This window comes from Gymnoscopelus braueri (assembly GCF_963280865.1).
Source record: "Gymnoscopelus braueri genome assembly, chromosome: 8".
Lineage (NCBI taxonomy): Eukaryota > Metazoa > Chordata > Actinopteri > Myctophiformes > Myctophidae > Gymnoscopelus > Gymnoscopelus braueri.
This window is the reverse complement of record NC_137609.1, coordinates 36,754,061-36,770,775: the sequence shown is the minus strand read 5'-3', so window position 1 is coordinate 36,770,775 and position 16,715 is coordinate 36,754,061. Positions and strand designations below refer to the sequence as shown.

The following is a 16,715-nucleotide window of genomic DNA, read 5'->3' as shown; positions in this document are numbered from 1 at the left end:
ATGATATTTACAAATTAAACTACCAGTAGTCTTTTCTGCCCTAAAAATCTAGACATCTGACATTTGTGTACTACCATTTTAACCACTTAAACTATGTATACAGTTGACCAGAGTCCCTCAGGGGTGCATATTTGGTTCCCTGCTTTTTCCCCTCCACATCAAATCTCTTTGTCAAAAATAGCCGATCAAGATCGACTATTTTCACCGAATGGTCGCCTATTATGAAACCCCCATCCTGACAAGCACTTGGAATTGCAGGAGTTGAGGCATTACATTTCGTTTAACTCGGGTTCCACAGATAAATGTTTGACTCTTTCTTATTATATGACAATTTGGCCAATGTTTGACCAGTTTGTATAGTATAGTATAGTTTGTTGATTACTTTTTTTTTGGTTTTAAACAGGTCTTAAAAGTCCTTTAATTGTCACTTCACTGTCATCTGGGGACCCCCCAAAAATCATGTGGGGAAAATCCCCTGGTGGTCCCGACCCACAGGTTGAGAACCACGGTTCTGGGCTAGGCTCTTTGAAATAAAATGTTATGCGCGTTATCAGGCTTTTATAATGACTACCTCTGGAGCTCTGTCCATCTCCTGAGGTGAGACCAATGAGGTTGGAGCGCTGGGTCTGGACCCGAGGGATGAATTGACGGTACTGGTTACGACTCGCTCCAGTCAGACCTGGAGACTCTGGGTTGTAGCCCTCTGGGTCGTAGTTATCTAATGGAGAGAGAGACAACCAGACACGCACACACACACACACACAGAGGTTTTAATAGATTGACATTTTTCTTTAAACAAACAGTATACAGTATATGCATGCACACACTTAGTATATAGAAATGGATATGCATTATACATACATACTGTACAACTACTACAATTATTTTTAGGAATTAAGACAATGCTAGGATACAATGCAGAAACTTATGAAGCAGCATAAACAAACACCTCTGTTGGCAAATAGGACAAACTTGGGCTATGTTCAGAGTGGTAGCCTATCCATTCTGGATAGGCCAAAAATCACTACTTAGGAACCACATTCCTGGGTGGCATTTCAAACCACCAAAGAATGTGCTTTGAAATTCCATTCATCGTTGATGTTGCTTGCTGAGAATAATGAGCTTGTTTATCTGACATTTTCAGCGATTTATGTATTCAGCGTCTGAATACATAAATCCGATCTGATTACTTGCAAATAATAATGGACAGTTGAAATACCATATTTGAGACACAAATAAGATTTGCCTACAGTCTGACAAAAGCCCTCAATATATCTCATATTAGTGTTTCTTTTCATCTGCGACATGTCTTAACACATGGCTGCCAAAGACGCATATCTGCGTTCTATTTAATCCCTCGCCTGGCTGCCAAAGACGCGTTTCGTTTTTTTTTTTTTTTTTTACCCAAAGACCAAGGAGATATGATTTATCGAAGATTTAAACTCCTATCCACTTCCTTGTTAACTTAAAACTTAAAAATTCTATATCTCGGCTCCTGAGTACTTTTTTTTTCAATGAAAAATCTCTGGCAGTCTACAGCAAAAAATCTGACATAATTCTGGCAGATTAGGTGTTAAGATCAAGCGAATAATGGGAAACTTTAATAGGATTTAAAATGTATGCTAAAAATAGTTCCTTGTGAGCTTTGTCTGTCTAGTATGTAGTCCATTGTCTGAATGAATGTTCTGCAATGTACTCATTTGGAGCCCTGTCCATACCGTGTCAGTAGTTATACATCAATTGTTAAAGCTGCAATCTGTAACTTTTAGGTCCTACACAGGAATCAAACCTGGGTTCCCTGCACGAGCGGTGGAATTTGTACTGGTCCGCTATAGGGTAAAGCGGGGACTGGGGAGAAGCCACAACCACAGGATGTACATTTTCTCAATAGAAGAGCAGATGGACTACAACAACCGCAGCTGTGTTAGTTATATTGTATTGAAATATTTTATTCACTAAAAAAGTTAAGCATTGCAGCTTTAAATATTTTGTTGTTGCTTTATCAAATGCTAAAGAAATGTACAAACCTCATACTTGGTAGAAGAAGTTTTTTTTTTTTTCCTGGTTTACTGACTGCTCTTACCCCCCCCCCACCCAAAAAAAAAAAGTTTATAAAAAGGCGCCACCCTCGGGCCAAAAGCTACAATTGCAACCTGAAATGGCCAAAGCATGCGTGTAGTTCTTACAAGAACTCCTGTCACAAAACAAAAAAGTACTTAAATGACAGAAATGAGGACAAGTGCCTCCCCCAAAGACACAATCTGAAGAGGAAAAGCATCGCTGCTTACATTCAGACTGGACATATTGGGGACGTAGCAGAGACACAGATGACGAGGAGGACAGAGGAGGAGGAGGAGGCGGAAGAGGAGGAAGAGTAGGCGGCAGCCCCACACCAGGCGGTCCGATGGGAGCGGCGGCTGTGATCGCCGACTGGTGGGTGGGGGTTTCTATCCCACTGGTGGCTATCAGTGGGGGCCCTGAAGGAGACACAAGGGCCCTTAACTGATGCCTCAACGTTAAGGGTGATTTAGACGTAGTTGCGTGCCGGTGTTACGAAGAAATAAATTGCAGATTTATGAGCTCACAATGCGACGCATAGCGAAATTCTTCTGCTGTAGATTTTTTTTTTGTCAATATGACTTTTTTATGCCATTATCTGCCGATAATATCGGGAGGCCGATAATATCAGACATCCCTAATCACAGCGATAGTCAGGTACTATATGTGGGGATTGCACGTAAATGTATTGTCTAAAGGAGTAAATTGCCACTGGAAACAATACATTTCTGTAACGTCTAGCTTACGTCACTTGCTAGCAGTGAGCAAAGTTAACCATGAAATCAGTATATTTGTGGTCACATGCAGTAGAAACAAGGTCATTTGAAATTTGGGTTGTAAAAAAGATTGCATATAAACAGCATATTGTCGCCGTTAGGCGGAAACATTTTATGTTTGAAACTATTTTTAGGAAGTGGAAAAAAGAACCTGTGTTCCAATGGAAATTGCATCTCGACGCGTTGTGAGCTCGAAGGTTGGCTATTTCCGCTACTATTTGTGTAACACTGCTGTACAACGAACTAGGGCATCCATTTATGGAAGGGGAAAAAAAAACACATAAAAAGTTGAAATATGGATATACAAGGTTTCTGCCCGACAGCAAGGATATTCAATATAAGACCGTAGCTGGGATACGTTTTGTTTGATACGTTTCGGATTGTATTTCTGTGCATGTAACCATGGCCAATGTTAAACCAGTGCTTACCAGTCATGGGGAAGACCCCGGGTGGAGGTGGCTGGCCGTAGTGGGGCATGGAGGGCATCCGGAGGGGAGGCGGGGGCTCTGTGATGGGGGGCATGGGCATGCCGGCAGGGGGGGGCATGCCGGCAGGTGGGGGCATGCCGGCAGGTGGGGGCATCCCAGCAGGTGGGGGCATCCCGGCGGGGGGCATGACGGGCGGAGGTGGGAAGGGAATCATGGCCGGCAGCGTCACGTCGTCGACGACAAGGGGGTCGTTGCCGTGGTCGAAAGGGCAAAGGTCGCCGCGGACACAGAAACCTTTCTCTGAAAAGCAGAGGGGAAGAGAGCGTTGAGCACAAACATGTCACCAACAAAATAACCACCATCTTGTTCCAAGATTTGAGCAGTATAACAACACATTCATGGACCAAACGATAATATCCAACATGTCTCTCCATTTTGTTGCATTCAAACTTAAACTCTTAAACAAGGTACCTCTAGCATATTATAGTGGGTATATGAGGTGTTCACCACGTTTTCATCTTTTGAGTCACAGTGGATTTAATTAAGACTTCTAACATTGATAAAAAGATAGAACATGGAAAAATAAGTAAAATAATAATTGTCCATTGTACCAACAATCCATTGTACCAACAATCATACCATGTTCGAAGTAGCTTACATCACGTGGCTTGCGCTTACACTAGTGTTCAGTCAAACAGCAAGTGAGCCTCCTGACCATGTCTGCATGAATTATACACTTATTTTCAGACACATGGCCATTTTATTCGGAGGAGCGGACTATGTGTTAACGAGCAACATTAATGCACAGGTGTACCTAATTGAGTCTTAACACTTAACCTGACAGAATTATTTCAGATTTTTTGCAGTTTATTGCCAGAGAATTTTCATTGAGAAAGAAAAAGGACTCAGGAGCCGAGATACAGAATTTTTTAGTTTTAAGTTAACAAGGAAGTGGATAGGAGTCTAGATCTTCGAAAAAAAAATTTTTTAACTTGGCAATCTTGGCAATCAATCAATGTGTTAAGTGTATGTCGACTCATGTCACATATACAACTTAATATATTAAGATCATAACATATCTTATTATGGATGAGTGAGCTGAAATTAGAATAATCTAAGATGGTAATGTTTCAATATAATCCAATGGGGAGTCTTTAAAATAAATCTTTTCCAGCATATCCTCTCGTAAGGTGCTGCCTCCTGGGAATCCACTAGCAAACGACTTCTTTGCGAGACTGGCTCCCTGACGCTCTGGTATGATTGTAGAGCGGCAAGACGACAAAAGGAGATGGAGAGTTAAGTGAAGGGAGAGGGAAAGATGGACAAACAGCAAGGGAGCAAAAGATCTTTAGTTTTCTGTTTCTGTAGATTTTTTTTCTGTAGATTCTTTTTTATGGATTTTGTTAACTCATTTGTTAAATGCTGTGTGGTTGCTGGTGGTCTGTTTTAAGCCTGTGGGACACTGAGATAAGAATGAAGTGACTGGTATGTCCCTGTGGAGGGGTGGCTGGGGACCCAGGAGAGGGAGAACATTAAACAGGGGTCATTAGCAGCAATCTAAACAAGGACCACAGCAGTGGCACAGAATAACCAGAACAAACAAAAAAAGTCATTTTGACAAGTAAACACAGCTGAAGGTAATAATGTTAGTTGTGTCGTGTGCTTGCTTCATTGAGGTTTGTGTGTGTGCTAGCATGACGTTGTGAACGGTACAGTTATTCATGCTGCCACACAGTAACCCCTAAATGAACCACATGCACGGTCACATAAAAACAAACAGGGAATGGTCCGTACCATCGTAGTCCCGACAGCGCTGCTTGAGCAACGCGCCCTTGCTGATGAACACTTTGTTGCCATCTTGCCTCTGGTTTCCGTAGTAACCGGACCAGCTGTCCGTAGTGCTGTCCGGCAGGTGAGCCAGGGTGGATATGGGGACGCCCCCGGTGCCCGGCACCCCAGCGGCAGAGCACGAGGGGAGAGAGGTGAACTGGTGCTGGGGGGTTGGGAGGAGAGGGGAGGGGTGCGGCTGCGGCTGAGAGCCAGAGGTGCCGGAGGTGTCCTTCCTCTCCACCTCAAACTTTGACTTGAAGTCTGCTAGAGCACACAGAGAGAGACAGAGAAACGTCAGACAACTGATCCGATTTGTTTTAGTATCACGTGGTTCAACGACATACTTTCAACTGGTCAATTTCATGTAGATGTAATGTAAATGTAATGCACATTTCTAGATAGATATTTGCTATGGCAACGCTGTGATGCTAATTAACCAAATGAACCCGGGCGTCCCTATTCTGTGAATGTCGTAACAGGTGACAAATATTGTCACCTTATATTATTAGACAGACAAATATTCAGCGAAAACAGACAAACATTTGGACAAAAATAGCAGCTCTAAAAGCTCCAGATAGAGCGGACATTTTCACTATTATCATAAAATAAACTTGTATATAGGGCTTAAGTGGTTAAGCAGCAACAAATGTTAAGCTAAAAAAACATATGTATCTGGATCTCAACTAAACGTTACGCTATCCACGCGAGGTGGACAAACCGACAAAAGCAGCTGATCGTTGTGGTGAACAAACAACCTTGTAGGTAACAGTCCCAATTCCAGTCCATGTTGTTAACTCCCCAGTTATAAGTCTTCAGCATCGTCTGCATGGCACCTCATAGACAAACAAATACTATGCAACCTGCTGCGTCCAGTGCTCTCTCCGAGACACTAAAGGCCTATGTGCTGCACAAAGCCACAAGGCTTCTCCAGAGAAAGAGAACAAGACAGAAAAGTGTGCGTCAGATTCAGGTCTCTGTTGGCTCGCGTCTCACCTCCTCTGCCTCCTCTGTGCTCGCGCTCTCTGCTCTTCCCTCGGCTGCCGCTGCGACTCCGGCTCCGGCTGTAGCTCCGCCTGCGGGGGCTTCCCCTGCGGCGCTCGTGACGCTCTCGCTCCCGGTGGTACTCGCCAACTCCGCCGATGCCGCCACCGCCGATGCCGCCACCGCCGATGCCGCCACCGCCTTTCCCATGGCGCTCCAGCTCGCGCCGCTTGCGCTCGTCTCGCCTCCTGTCGTCGTGGCTCCTGTGTGCGTGTTATTTAGTTATAGATAGGTGACACGTACAACATCGAAATCCTAAAACTAAATCTAATACACACCAATGCAACACCTACACACACAGGTTGTGTGTGTGTGTGTGTGTGTGTGTGTGTGTGTGTGTGTGTGTGTGTGTGTGTGTGTGTGTGTGTGTGATAGTCTAGGTAGGAAATACAGTTTTGTAGATCCACATTTCTCATCTATGGGCATAATTAATAATACATATTAATATCTATCATAGTGTTAGATACAGATTTTTCTTGGTCTACTAGTACTGTAGGCGGATTTTGAGATAATTTAACTTTTATATAAGAATTAACCCATTTAGACCTGGAACACCACTACATAACTATAACTTTCAATCCGGGAACCCCTTTTGGTGTAGTTGTTGCTGTATACAGTATACAGCAACATTATTGTTTGTAATTTATTTGAATAAAAATGTAAGTTTTTCAGAAAACTTCGGCCTCGGGTCTAAATGGGTTCAGCCATTTCTGCCATGCCATCCCCAGTATGCAGAATGTTTCCTTGACAGTGATGTATGTGGTGTTTCAGGGACAAGGGACACCAGGGCCTTAATCAAGCTATAAGTGGGTCTCACAGGAATCCACTGTACCTCCATGTAACCATGGAGATGTACACAAGGTGCTAATCCCTGTACACCGGACACACACACAATGACAGAGAAAATAGCAACAGTTGGCCTCAAGGGGGCTATGAAGAAAACCACAGACTAACTATGTTTTGTTGGGTGGATGAGGAGGATTGAGGGTGGGATTTGTCTTATATGTAGTTAGTCAATCAAGAAGGTTTCATTTGTCTCACCCCTACAGGTACAAGCAGCAAAAGGTTGGTGACAATGTACGTTGTGTAAGACTTTCATGTAGGGCTGGGCAATATATCGTGACCTGATAATAGATATTGTCTTATATCGTGACCTGAGAATAGATATTGTCTTATATCGTGACCTGAGAATAGATATTGTCTTATATCGTGACCTGAGAATAGATATCGTCTTATATTGTGACCTGAGAATAGATATCGTCTTATATTGTGACCTGAGAATAGATATTGTCTTATATCGTGACCTGATAATAGATATTGTCTTATATCGTGACCTGAGAATAGATATTGTCTTATATTGTGACCTGACAATAGATATTGTCTGGGATATGGTCATATTGTGACTGAATATGAATGTGTTCAAAACTATGTGAAGTAGGTGATTTACAAACTCACACTGCATCACATCGCAATGCGTTGTGAGCTTTTAGATCTGTTATTTTTGAAAATATTTTGGAGAAGAAATTGACACAATATTGATAGAGGTATTTGGTCAAATATATTTGATTTAGTCCATATTGCCCATTCATGTCTCTATGTGTTTGGACCTTAAAGCGGTAGCCAACATGGAAGCACATATTTCTTTGGTGAATTTTTACTGTAAAGTCAAGTCTGCTCCATTCCACTTTGATGCCATGATTGCTCATCTGCACATACGTATGTATATATATCTAAGGGAGGTATGCACTGAACTTGAAACTTGAGCCTGAATGGTTACATTCTTCATCATTTATTAAAGCTGCTCTTTGTCCTTGACCCCGTCAGAGAATCACACAAACCCAATGATTGAGAAACAATCTAGATCTCATACCTGGACTCATTGAAGTCGGGACGGTTTCTAAGAGGACTTCTCCTCTGCCTGACGTCTCTCTGCTCCTGGGCCGTTTCAGCCTTGAGAGGAAAATAAAACAAAACCACACAAATGCAGACATTAAAACTTTAACTCCTCCAGTCCTTTGTGGTCTCAAGTCCACCCATGGTGACCTTCTACCAGTATATACTGTAGAAAGTACTTTACAAAATAAGCCTAGTATAGCTTGTAGCCGAGCTTGCAATTTTAGGGATTTTTGAAAATGTTTATCCATAATGACATGCCCAAAAACAGCTATGACAGGATGAAAGTGATTAACTGTTGCGGCCCTACTTGATTGACTGATTTGACTGAATATTATATTTTATTGACATTTTTAATGTACAGCAGTACATCGAATTAAAAGCGCCAAATGGATGAGAAAAATAGGAAAATGGACTACATGGTCCATTTATGCAACTGTATTTAAACAAGTATAAATTATAATAAATACATTCAATTGATTAGTTCAATTAACGGTTGCACCCCTAAGGAATACTTGTTGTGAGGCAAGATAATTGTAGTTGCTTCCAATTATCAAGCAATATTACATTTGTGGCATCTAATACATCCCCACACTTTTTTTACATGTATACACAACCACTGCAAAGAGGCCTTAGTATGTAATGACACCGAGCGCCCTATCTTGCACGCCGCTTACCAATTATGCCTAAACACTTTTGGCATTTTTTACTATTTTCAAAAACATTTTAAAATAGTGAAAATAGCTGTGTTGTGAGCTTGTAGTTCGGCTATTTGAGCCATTTTAAAAGGTCTTTCAAAATAGTAAAAAAATGCATAAAAGGTTTAGGCATAAGGGGTAAGGCGGCACGGCACGCAGGATAGGGCACTGAATCTATTCATTTACAATTCTTACCTCTACCTCTACTTTGACCACAGCTGGTTTGACCTCCTCCTTGGGTGTGTCCGTGGCAGGAGGATTGCCCAAGTAGTTCTTGGTTGTCAGACATTCAAAGAGTTTATCGACAAATCCTGTTGTCTCTGCAATGAAATGGCGGATTACAATCTTAAGACTTATTCTGTGACTAATATTCTATCAATATTCTCATTCAGAATGTTCTTCCATTAATAGACCAACCCATGGTACTCAACAACCTGACATTTCCTCTGAATTACTTATGCCAGGCCAATGTATCCCAGGCAGATTCCCCGTAGAAGAGTAATTAAAAGAATAGTGTGCAGGAAAACAGCAGAGACAGCATGCAATGACAAAGAAAAGGGGGGAAAACAACTCCATAGAAAATAAAACCTCAATGAATGCAAAATAGAAAGTCTACACAGCAATTACACTTGAACGGCATAAGTAAAAGCAGCTAACATTAAAATATGCTAAGAAGTGTGTTTGAATTGCTTAAGCAAGTTGTTCCAATGGGGGGGTAAAGGATCGAGTGCTTCAATTGTTTGGCCTTTATAACTATTATATAACGTATTACAACCAACTAAATACTGCCTTATTACCTGATCCTCTAAACCCATTTAGACCTGAGGCCGATTCTAAAAACGTCTCCTAAATCCTGACCTAAGTTTTCCGAAAAACTTCAAATATTTTTTTTAAAAATGACAAAACAATTATGTTGCTATGTACTGTACATAGCAACAAGCACCCCAAATGGGGTTCCCGTCTTGAAAGGTATAGTCACAAATAGGGGTTCCCGCCCTAAATGGGTTAAGGCCAGTCCACACTAGCCTCGATCTCCAGGCTTTTATTGTTTAGTTTTGCTAAAAAATGGTGTGGACTGGCCTTAAAACTATCTTGTTGCAAAGAGTTGCGAATAGTTGCATTGGTGCGGTCTGGCCTTTAGGCTGTGCATTGTCTCATAAAAGGGGAACAGGTCAGAGGTATGAATGAGGCGAGTCTCACAGGGAAAAAGTAAAATATTTACAGTAACTCTGAAACAACAGGCAGCTGACACACTGGGAGATGATGTCTTGGAATCCAGGTCACTGCTTTTTTTTGGGTGTTTTTTTTACTGCACTTTTCTTCGTCTGAGAGCTTCCATTTGAGCCCGATTTCCTAACGTCACCTGTTAGGTAGGCATGGCATTGCTGATTGGATAGTGAATTTTACATTGGAAGACTCTGGTCTGTGGTCCCGACCCACAGATCAATCAGAATCCTCAGCTCCCTGGTGTCAGAACCCGGCCCTTTCACATTATGAAGAGTACCAGACTGAGAAGAGCAGTGAAAACTAAAGAAAAACGCAGCGACTCAGTCTGGATTCCAGGCTAGTCTTTCAGCATCATGTAAATGCACCGCTGTATTATATAAAGTAGGCTATGGCCTTGAGGAAAGGAAGAGTTTGTTTACTGTGGCTGCACAATATTGAGATTTTGGCCGATATCAGATTACTTATAAATTGCATGGTCAAATCGACCGATTCCGATATTGCAATACAAGTTTCCAGTAGGGTTTTTCCTTACACCAGTTGTACAGTAACTGTGATTCTGGATGCAGATTCAGACTTCCAAAAAAGATTTATTAGGCCTACTGGTGCACATATTAGTTCAAACAACTGTAATGTAATTAAAAACAATCCAACTGGTTTGCTATTATTTTCTCTACAGGTGGACCCTTCCACAGAAAATACTGAGGAATCTGAAGCCTTCATCATCGCAAGGCTTTTACAGCTTCACATTCAAATATGACTAAATTAAATATCGGCTAAGACCAATATATAATTTTGGATATCGGTTCGATATTGCATTTTTAAGGCTGATATTGCTGATACTGATAGGACGACCGATTAATCGTGCATCCTTAAAAAAATTAAAATAATCAGTTGTCAGAGAATCAGAGTTGTGTACAATGTTTCGGACATTCACTAGTCGACAAAACCGTATACAGTCTTTACCTTTCTGAAGGAAGACGTCAAGTTGGTCAGCACAGAGAGCTTTCAGATCTTTCTCAGGCTTGTCCTTCTTCACGAGAGCCACAACATAGTTGGCTAAGGCAGAGGGGTCCGCATCACATCTGTGGAGCAACACACATCATCAGTTCTACTCAACAAATTGAACCCCAATTCTGGGGGGGAACATTCGCCAAAAAATTGCAGATCTACAAGCTCACGTTGTGGGATTGTGGATTTGCCATTTCTGGCGAAGAGACTTGGTGTAGATGGGAAAAGAACGGACCCAGGTCAGTTTCACTAAGAATAGAGGGTTTAAGTGGTTAAGATGGGCTTCTTGGGACAACCCAATATCCAAGTGATTAGACTGCATACCACAAGGGCTCTGATGCCTGACGGCAAGTACGTGGTTTGATTCCCGGCAGGCGGGACCAGTTGCTGCATGGTCATGACTCCCCTACTCTCGGTCTGCATTTCCTATTTATCTCTTCACTGTATCAGTCTGAATAAAGCATGAAAATGCCAAAAATACATATTTAAAAAATACAATGAAATAGATTGGCTTCTCAACTCTAAGTCAGTGGTTCTCAAAGTGGGGTCCGGGGACCCACCAGTCAAGGGGTCCTTGAGGGGTTTCTAGGGGGTCCCCAGCTAAACGATTGGTAACTAAGTGTACAGGGGTCTAATGCATACAGTAGTAAACTGTGGGCCTTTGAAATGAAAAGGTTTGAAAGCCACTTAGTTATGTCATTTAATTGACGGTTCCCTCATAGTCGATGAATTGGTCGGCTTGATCTTTGTCGACAAAGACTAACCTTTTAATTCTACCAGTCTATTTAGCCATTGCTAAATCAACATTAGAACATCAACCTCACCAAGACACCAACCTTAAAAGGTTGGTCTCTGCATGATTGTATGCAGCAAACTCAAAAGTACAGATTGGTTGATTACAAATCAACAACTCCATTACTAGTTGACAAATTCCTAAGACCATTAGTTGACAAAGAAAGAATTAGTTGTTAATTGATAGAGACGGGGGAGAGGGGACTTTGTCACTATGGTGACTTGTTAAAACAAACTGTCAACAGGACATAGCCAGATCATAGATGCCATTGTTGCGCAACTCTAGATGTCCATCACAAACCTACTGGAAAACATACAATGTCTCAATTCATTCAACAATACTGTAGCAATCTCAGCGTTAAAAAGTATCCATTTGTAACTCAGAGTGTGTACAAACAATGTAACCAAATGGACCCTCAACGGGTCCATTTTGGTTACATTTTGTACACTCAAGAGTTACATGAGCTCTGGGGATGTTACTGTGCACCAGTGGTTCTCAAAGTGGGGTCCAGGGACTCTCTGGGTTCCTTGAGAGGGCTCCAAATAGACCCTTACAAGTATGTAACTCAGAAAGTGTACAAACTTTTGTACACTCTCAAGAGTTATGGGGGTCCTTGACATTAAGAAGTTTGAGAACCACTGCTGTGCACAATCCTCCAGATGTGTCACCTGGTCCCCAGATGATGCACTTAAACACCTGTAAAACATGAGTGGTGTCTCTGTGAGGCCCTCAGAGTTCAGTAAACAGTGACAGCATGAAGCTTACGTGAACATCACCCCTGCAAGCAGCAGCAGCACCAGGCTGCGCACACACACACACACACACACACACACACACACACACACACACACAAACCTCTGATAGTGCTGCTAACTAAACCAACAACCTGGGACGACAGTTTTACACCGCAAACTGCACCGGTTATGCAACTTTTACATTATAAAAAGTGACTTGGAACCGGGCCAGGCTGTCTGTGCCAACAGTGGACGAATTCGTGGATTTAATGTGCCAACACTCTCTCTCACACGCACACACACGGCTGTCTTGCTGTGGCTGGCTAGCAGCAGCAGCAGCTGCTGCTGATAGCATGGCCAACACAGGCTAACGGTTGGTTCATTAATACCAACCGCATCACTCACACAGACAGTCCCACTGGCTACTAGCATGGCTAGGCTAACAGGCTAGCGGTTCATTCTAGAGAGGCATCATCACTTAGCATGCTGCTATTAAACTCACATAGGCTCCAGGAGTTTGGCCAGCCACGACTTCAGAGCGTCCACGTTGTCTATGATCATCGTGGTGTGTGGGTTCGAGGGGGAGAGAGACTATAACAGTGTGAATCCTTCTCTCTTCATCTGTAGGGATAAATGTTGAAGCTTCAGCAAGAGAGTGAGAGAGAGCGAGAGAGAGAGGCCTTCGTTCGTTGCTTCTTCTTCTTCACTTTGCAGCAGTAGTCAGTCAGTCAGTCAGGTCGGGACGAGGCGATTTACGGCATCGTCGGCATGGTAACGAGAGCGGCGCTGTCGCAACGCCGATGCAATGTCGCCCCCCCCCCCTGTACATCATTCTCCTTCTCAATTCGAAAATCTTTCAAAAGTATTTGATAAATAAAATCGAATAATTTCCATAAATACATATATATTTTTTTAAGTTTACGAAGTAATGAAAATAGCCGCTCTACTCGCCCACAACACGACACAAAGCGACGCGTTGTGAGCTTAATAATAATACTAATAAATAAATAAATAAATAAATAAATAAATAAATAAATAAATAACGAAACATTTAAATTTGAAAAAACATTTACAAAAAAAAAATATATACAACAATAATAACGGCGGTTTCGTTGGGGAGGGCAACAAAAATGTGTACACAAGCATGCACTACATTTCCCAGAAATCAATGCGTGTGGGCTTTGCCCCGTAGATAGATGTCATCAGCCGACCAGAGTACCGGTGTCTGCTGCCTGCCATCGCGTGGGTTTCTCACTACAACTGTTGGCTCTTCTTGTGTGTGTGAATTAAAACGACAGCAAAGTAACTCAACGTTTCAGAATAAAAATGACGGTAGGTCGCAGCCAGCCATGTCATCACCTGCCACTCCCAAACGTGTTGAGTTGACGTGTAGCCATGTGGTTGTAGTCTTTAACATAACATTGCATGCTAACTTAGCTAGCCAACGTTAGCTCTGCTGCAGCAGCTGGACAGATGGATGCAGAGCTAGCCTTGGATCAAGACTATCATAGATTTTTTTTATATTTATAAAAATATCAACATTGATTAAATACATCCATGATAGTCTTGATCCAAGGCTACATGCAGAGCATGTGTGTAATAATAATAACTGAACTGTTTTACTATCTCTGGGGTTTTCTAACTTTATCATGACATGGACCCCCAAATTGACTTTCATATTATGCTTGATACATTTAAGTAAATGTCATAATTTCACATGAAAAACATAGTGGTGGTGATACTGAAACATATTGAATACAGTTTACATTATGCATACATTACTCATACATGTATTGTTCTTGTATTACAATAGTTTCAAGTGAAATAATTCAATTAAACTACTCATTTTGCATGGGGACCTCCTCCTCAAGCATCCATGGCTGCATCTAAGTAGCAGCATTGACAGCCCATACATGAAACAGAAAAGTCCTATCTCTGATTGTATTGAATGGCGATAAACTCACACATATTGCACCTCGGACAGCATGGGTTATCTTCTTTGTCTCTGTCAAGACTTTGTTTAAAAAATAAAATATTAAATCCACCGTTATCATGTTATGAGCAACTTTCTGGCAATAAACTCCATGCAGCCATGATTTTTCGATGCAGATAATATCTAAGTTGCTTGCAGCTAGGGGTCCCCGGAGCAAACTATGAAAACCATCGAGTTTTATGATAATGTGACTTGTTGTTTTTAGCTTTAAAGCCATAGCTGTTCTGTGCTATTCTACAATGGAAAATCATCAGTTAATATAACTGAGAGTGTACAAATGTACTGTGTATTCTATTATCTGAGCAGGCTTTTGACTTATAAAGTATCTGGGGAATGGGTATTTCTGGTGGAGACGACTGAGGGATTGTGCTTACTCCTTACCATGCTGATTTCAATTCCGCCCTCACCTCTGCATGTTAGGAGCGGAAGGGTACAGCGAAGTTGGACTTTTTGAGGAAGATCGAGCTGGAGATCCAGCAGAAATGGGAACAGGAGAAGACTTTTGAGTGTGATGCACCAACCACTATTGGAGAAAGCACAAAGTAATTATACTAGCTGTTTAGTGTTTAGATAGCAGCTATATTTCTTATGCTGTTTCTTATATTTCAACCCCTGGTGGTCTAACCGTTGCATTTTTTATTCACTTGTTTTTGTGTACCACAGCAAAAATAAGTACCTTGTCACCTTCCCCTACCCATACATGAATGGAAGACTGCATCTAGGCCACACATTCAGTATGTCCAAGTGCGAGGTAAGGTCACTTACGATCGATTTACAATGATTCATAATCCCACAGCACACCTGCACAAACTACTTTCCAATTAAGTTTTATGTCCGCCGTCTCCCTCCCCTGATGGAGAGAGGCCATTTTAATGGTGTCTGAAGGACAATCAAGATGACAGCGCTTCTCGTTTCCAATCTGCGTGTATGCTATTCCCTCCAACAAATAATTATTATTTTATTATTATAAAATTATTCTGCAAACCACACTCTGATCGTTTTCATTGGCTATGGCTATGCTGCACTCCCTTTGGGTAGCCTAATGTGCATGTCATTTTCAAGTACTCTGTGCAATTTGGAAACGGGTGATAACATATTCCATCCTCCACGGCTTGCCAACTCAGACAGCGTGCTTTTCGACCCTCAAGGCCATTGACCTCACGAGCCTCAACGCCTGCCTTGTTGTCAAGTGATGTAAAAGTCACACCAATGTGTATATAGGCTATTTTTGTTATTTGTACCGCATGCTATTTTTGCTATTTGCCGTACAACAACGTACTGTATATAGGGCCTAAGGTACATATAAGAAAATGTTGTTTTTTACAAAGCAAACCCTGCTCTACCATACATATTCTTTTAAATAAGTCCCGGATTGTAGCTTTCAGGCAGGCAACAAAAGACTATAATTTCCATCCACTACTAGTCAGTATCTGCTTCCGATTGTCTGTAACTTGTTGGAGATGCTGGTAGATTAGACACATCTGCTCATGTTGACTCATGTGGATTCACTCTATTCTAAACTGTATGCCTCTTATGCTCTACAGTTTGGTGTTGGATACCAGCGTATGAAAGGGAAGCAATGTCTCTTTCCATTTGGGCTGCATTGCACAGGAATGCCCATCAAAGTGAGTCTTATCTTTCACTCCACTGCATAGTCACAATACTGTAGGTGTACTAAAAAATAGTAATAGTTTAAAACTCCTTGGCTTTTAACAGCCTCAAAGGAATAATACTGTGGTGTATTGACTTATAAAGTAATCATTAACATTGTTACCTTCTGGACTGTCATCGTTGTGGTCCAGTAGTTTGAATCAAGTAATAGCTATTTTATATGCAAGATGGAGTGCCTTGGTGATATCTTTCTGAAACTCCGCAGTAAGTGTTGATGAATAAAAAAAAAGTTAATAAATAATAAAGCCATGGCATGATTAGTCACAAAGCATCAAAACAATTCATAACTTTTTTCCTATGACCTAGAGTATGACAGTAAATTTAATATGTCTCTATGTTGTGATTGGTATATTCTTAACACACCAGCCTGGCTAGATGAGGTTTACATTAAAAAAAGGTTTTCAAACAGGAAAACAAACCATTCATTCAATTATTAATTCACTATAATTCATACTGTATAGTTGAGAACAGTTGTATTGGCAATGTTTGATCCTTTTGGCCTTGACATATTATTAATTAATTTGATATCAGCTATACAATATACTTGTGTCACTAGAAAACAAAA

General features: G+C 41.5%; 2 protein-coding genes across 5 annotated transcripts in view; one reads left to right on the top strand and one right to left on the bottom strand.

Moving 5' to 3' along the window:
* Nucleotides 1–13,179, bottom strand: part of rbm27 (RNA binding motif protein 27) — a 33,137-nt gene extending 19,958 nt beyond the window's left edge. For 2 of the 4 annotated variants that reach the window (XM_080435895.1, XM_080435897.1), the window contains exons 1-9: nt 12,989–13,179; nt 10,915–11,033; nt 8,920–9,044; nt 8,004–8,083; nt 6,086–6,336; nt 5,057–5,356; nt 3,263–3,562; nt 2,289–2,477; nt 572–718 (exon numbers count right to left, since the gene is read on the bottom strand). In XM_080435895.1, the coding sequence (XP_080292021.1) occupies nt 572–718; nt 2,289–2,477; nt 3,263–3,562; nt 5,057–5,356; nt 6,086–6,336; nt 8,004–8,083; nt 8,920–9,044; nt 10,915–11,033; nt 12,989–13,047 (1,570 nt within the window). In that variant the 5' untranslated portion in view covers nt 13,048–13,179. The remainder of the gene's footprint in view (nt 1–571; nt 719–2,288; nt 2,478–3,262; nt 3,563–5,056; nt 5,357–6,085; nt 6,337–8,003; nt 8,084–8,919; nt 9,045–10,914; nt 11,034–12,988) is intronic. The other 2 variants (XM_080435896.1, XM_080435898.1) reach the window with 2 other exon arrangements.
* A 519-nt stretch (nt 13,180–13,698) lies between these two features.
* The window catches only part of lars1b (leucyl-tRNA synthetase 1b), a 38,693-nt gene continuing 35,676 nt past the window's right edge, over nt 13,699–16,715 (top strand). Inside the window, exons 1-4 of the mRNA XM_080434590.1 lie at nt 13,699–13,818; nt 14,900–15,021; nt 15,143–15,230; nt 16,024–16,104. Coding sequence (XP_080290716.1) covers nt 13,813–13,818; nt 14,900–15,021; nt 15,143–15,230; nt 16,024–16,104 — 297 coding nt within the window. The 5' untranslated portion in view covers nt 13,699–13,812. The remainder of the gene's footprint in view (nt 13,819–14,899; nt 15,022–15,142; nt 15,231–16,023; nt 16,105–16,715) is intronic.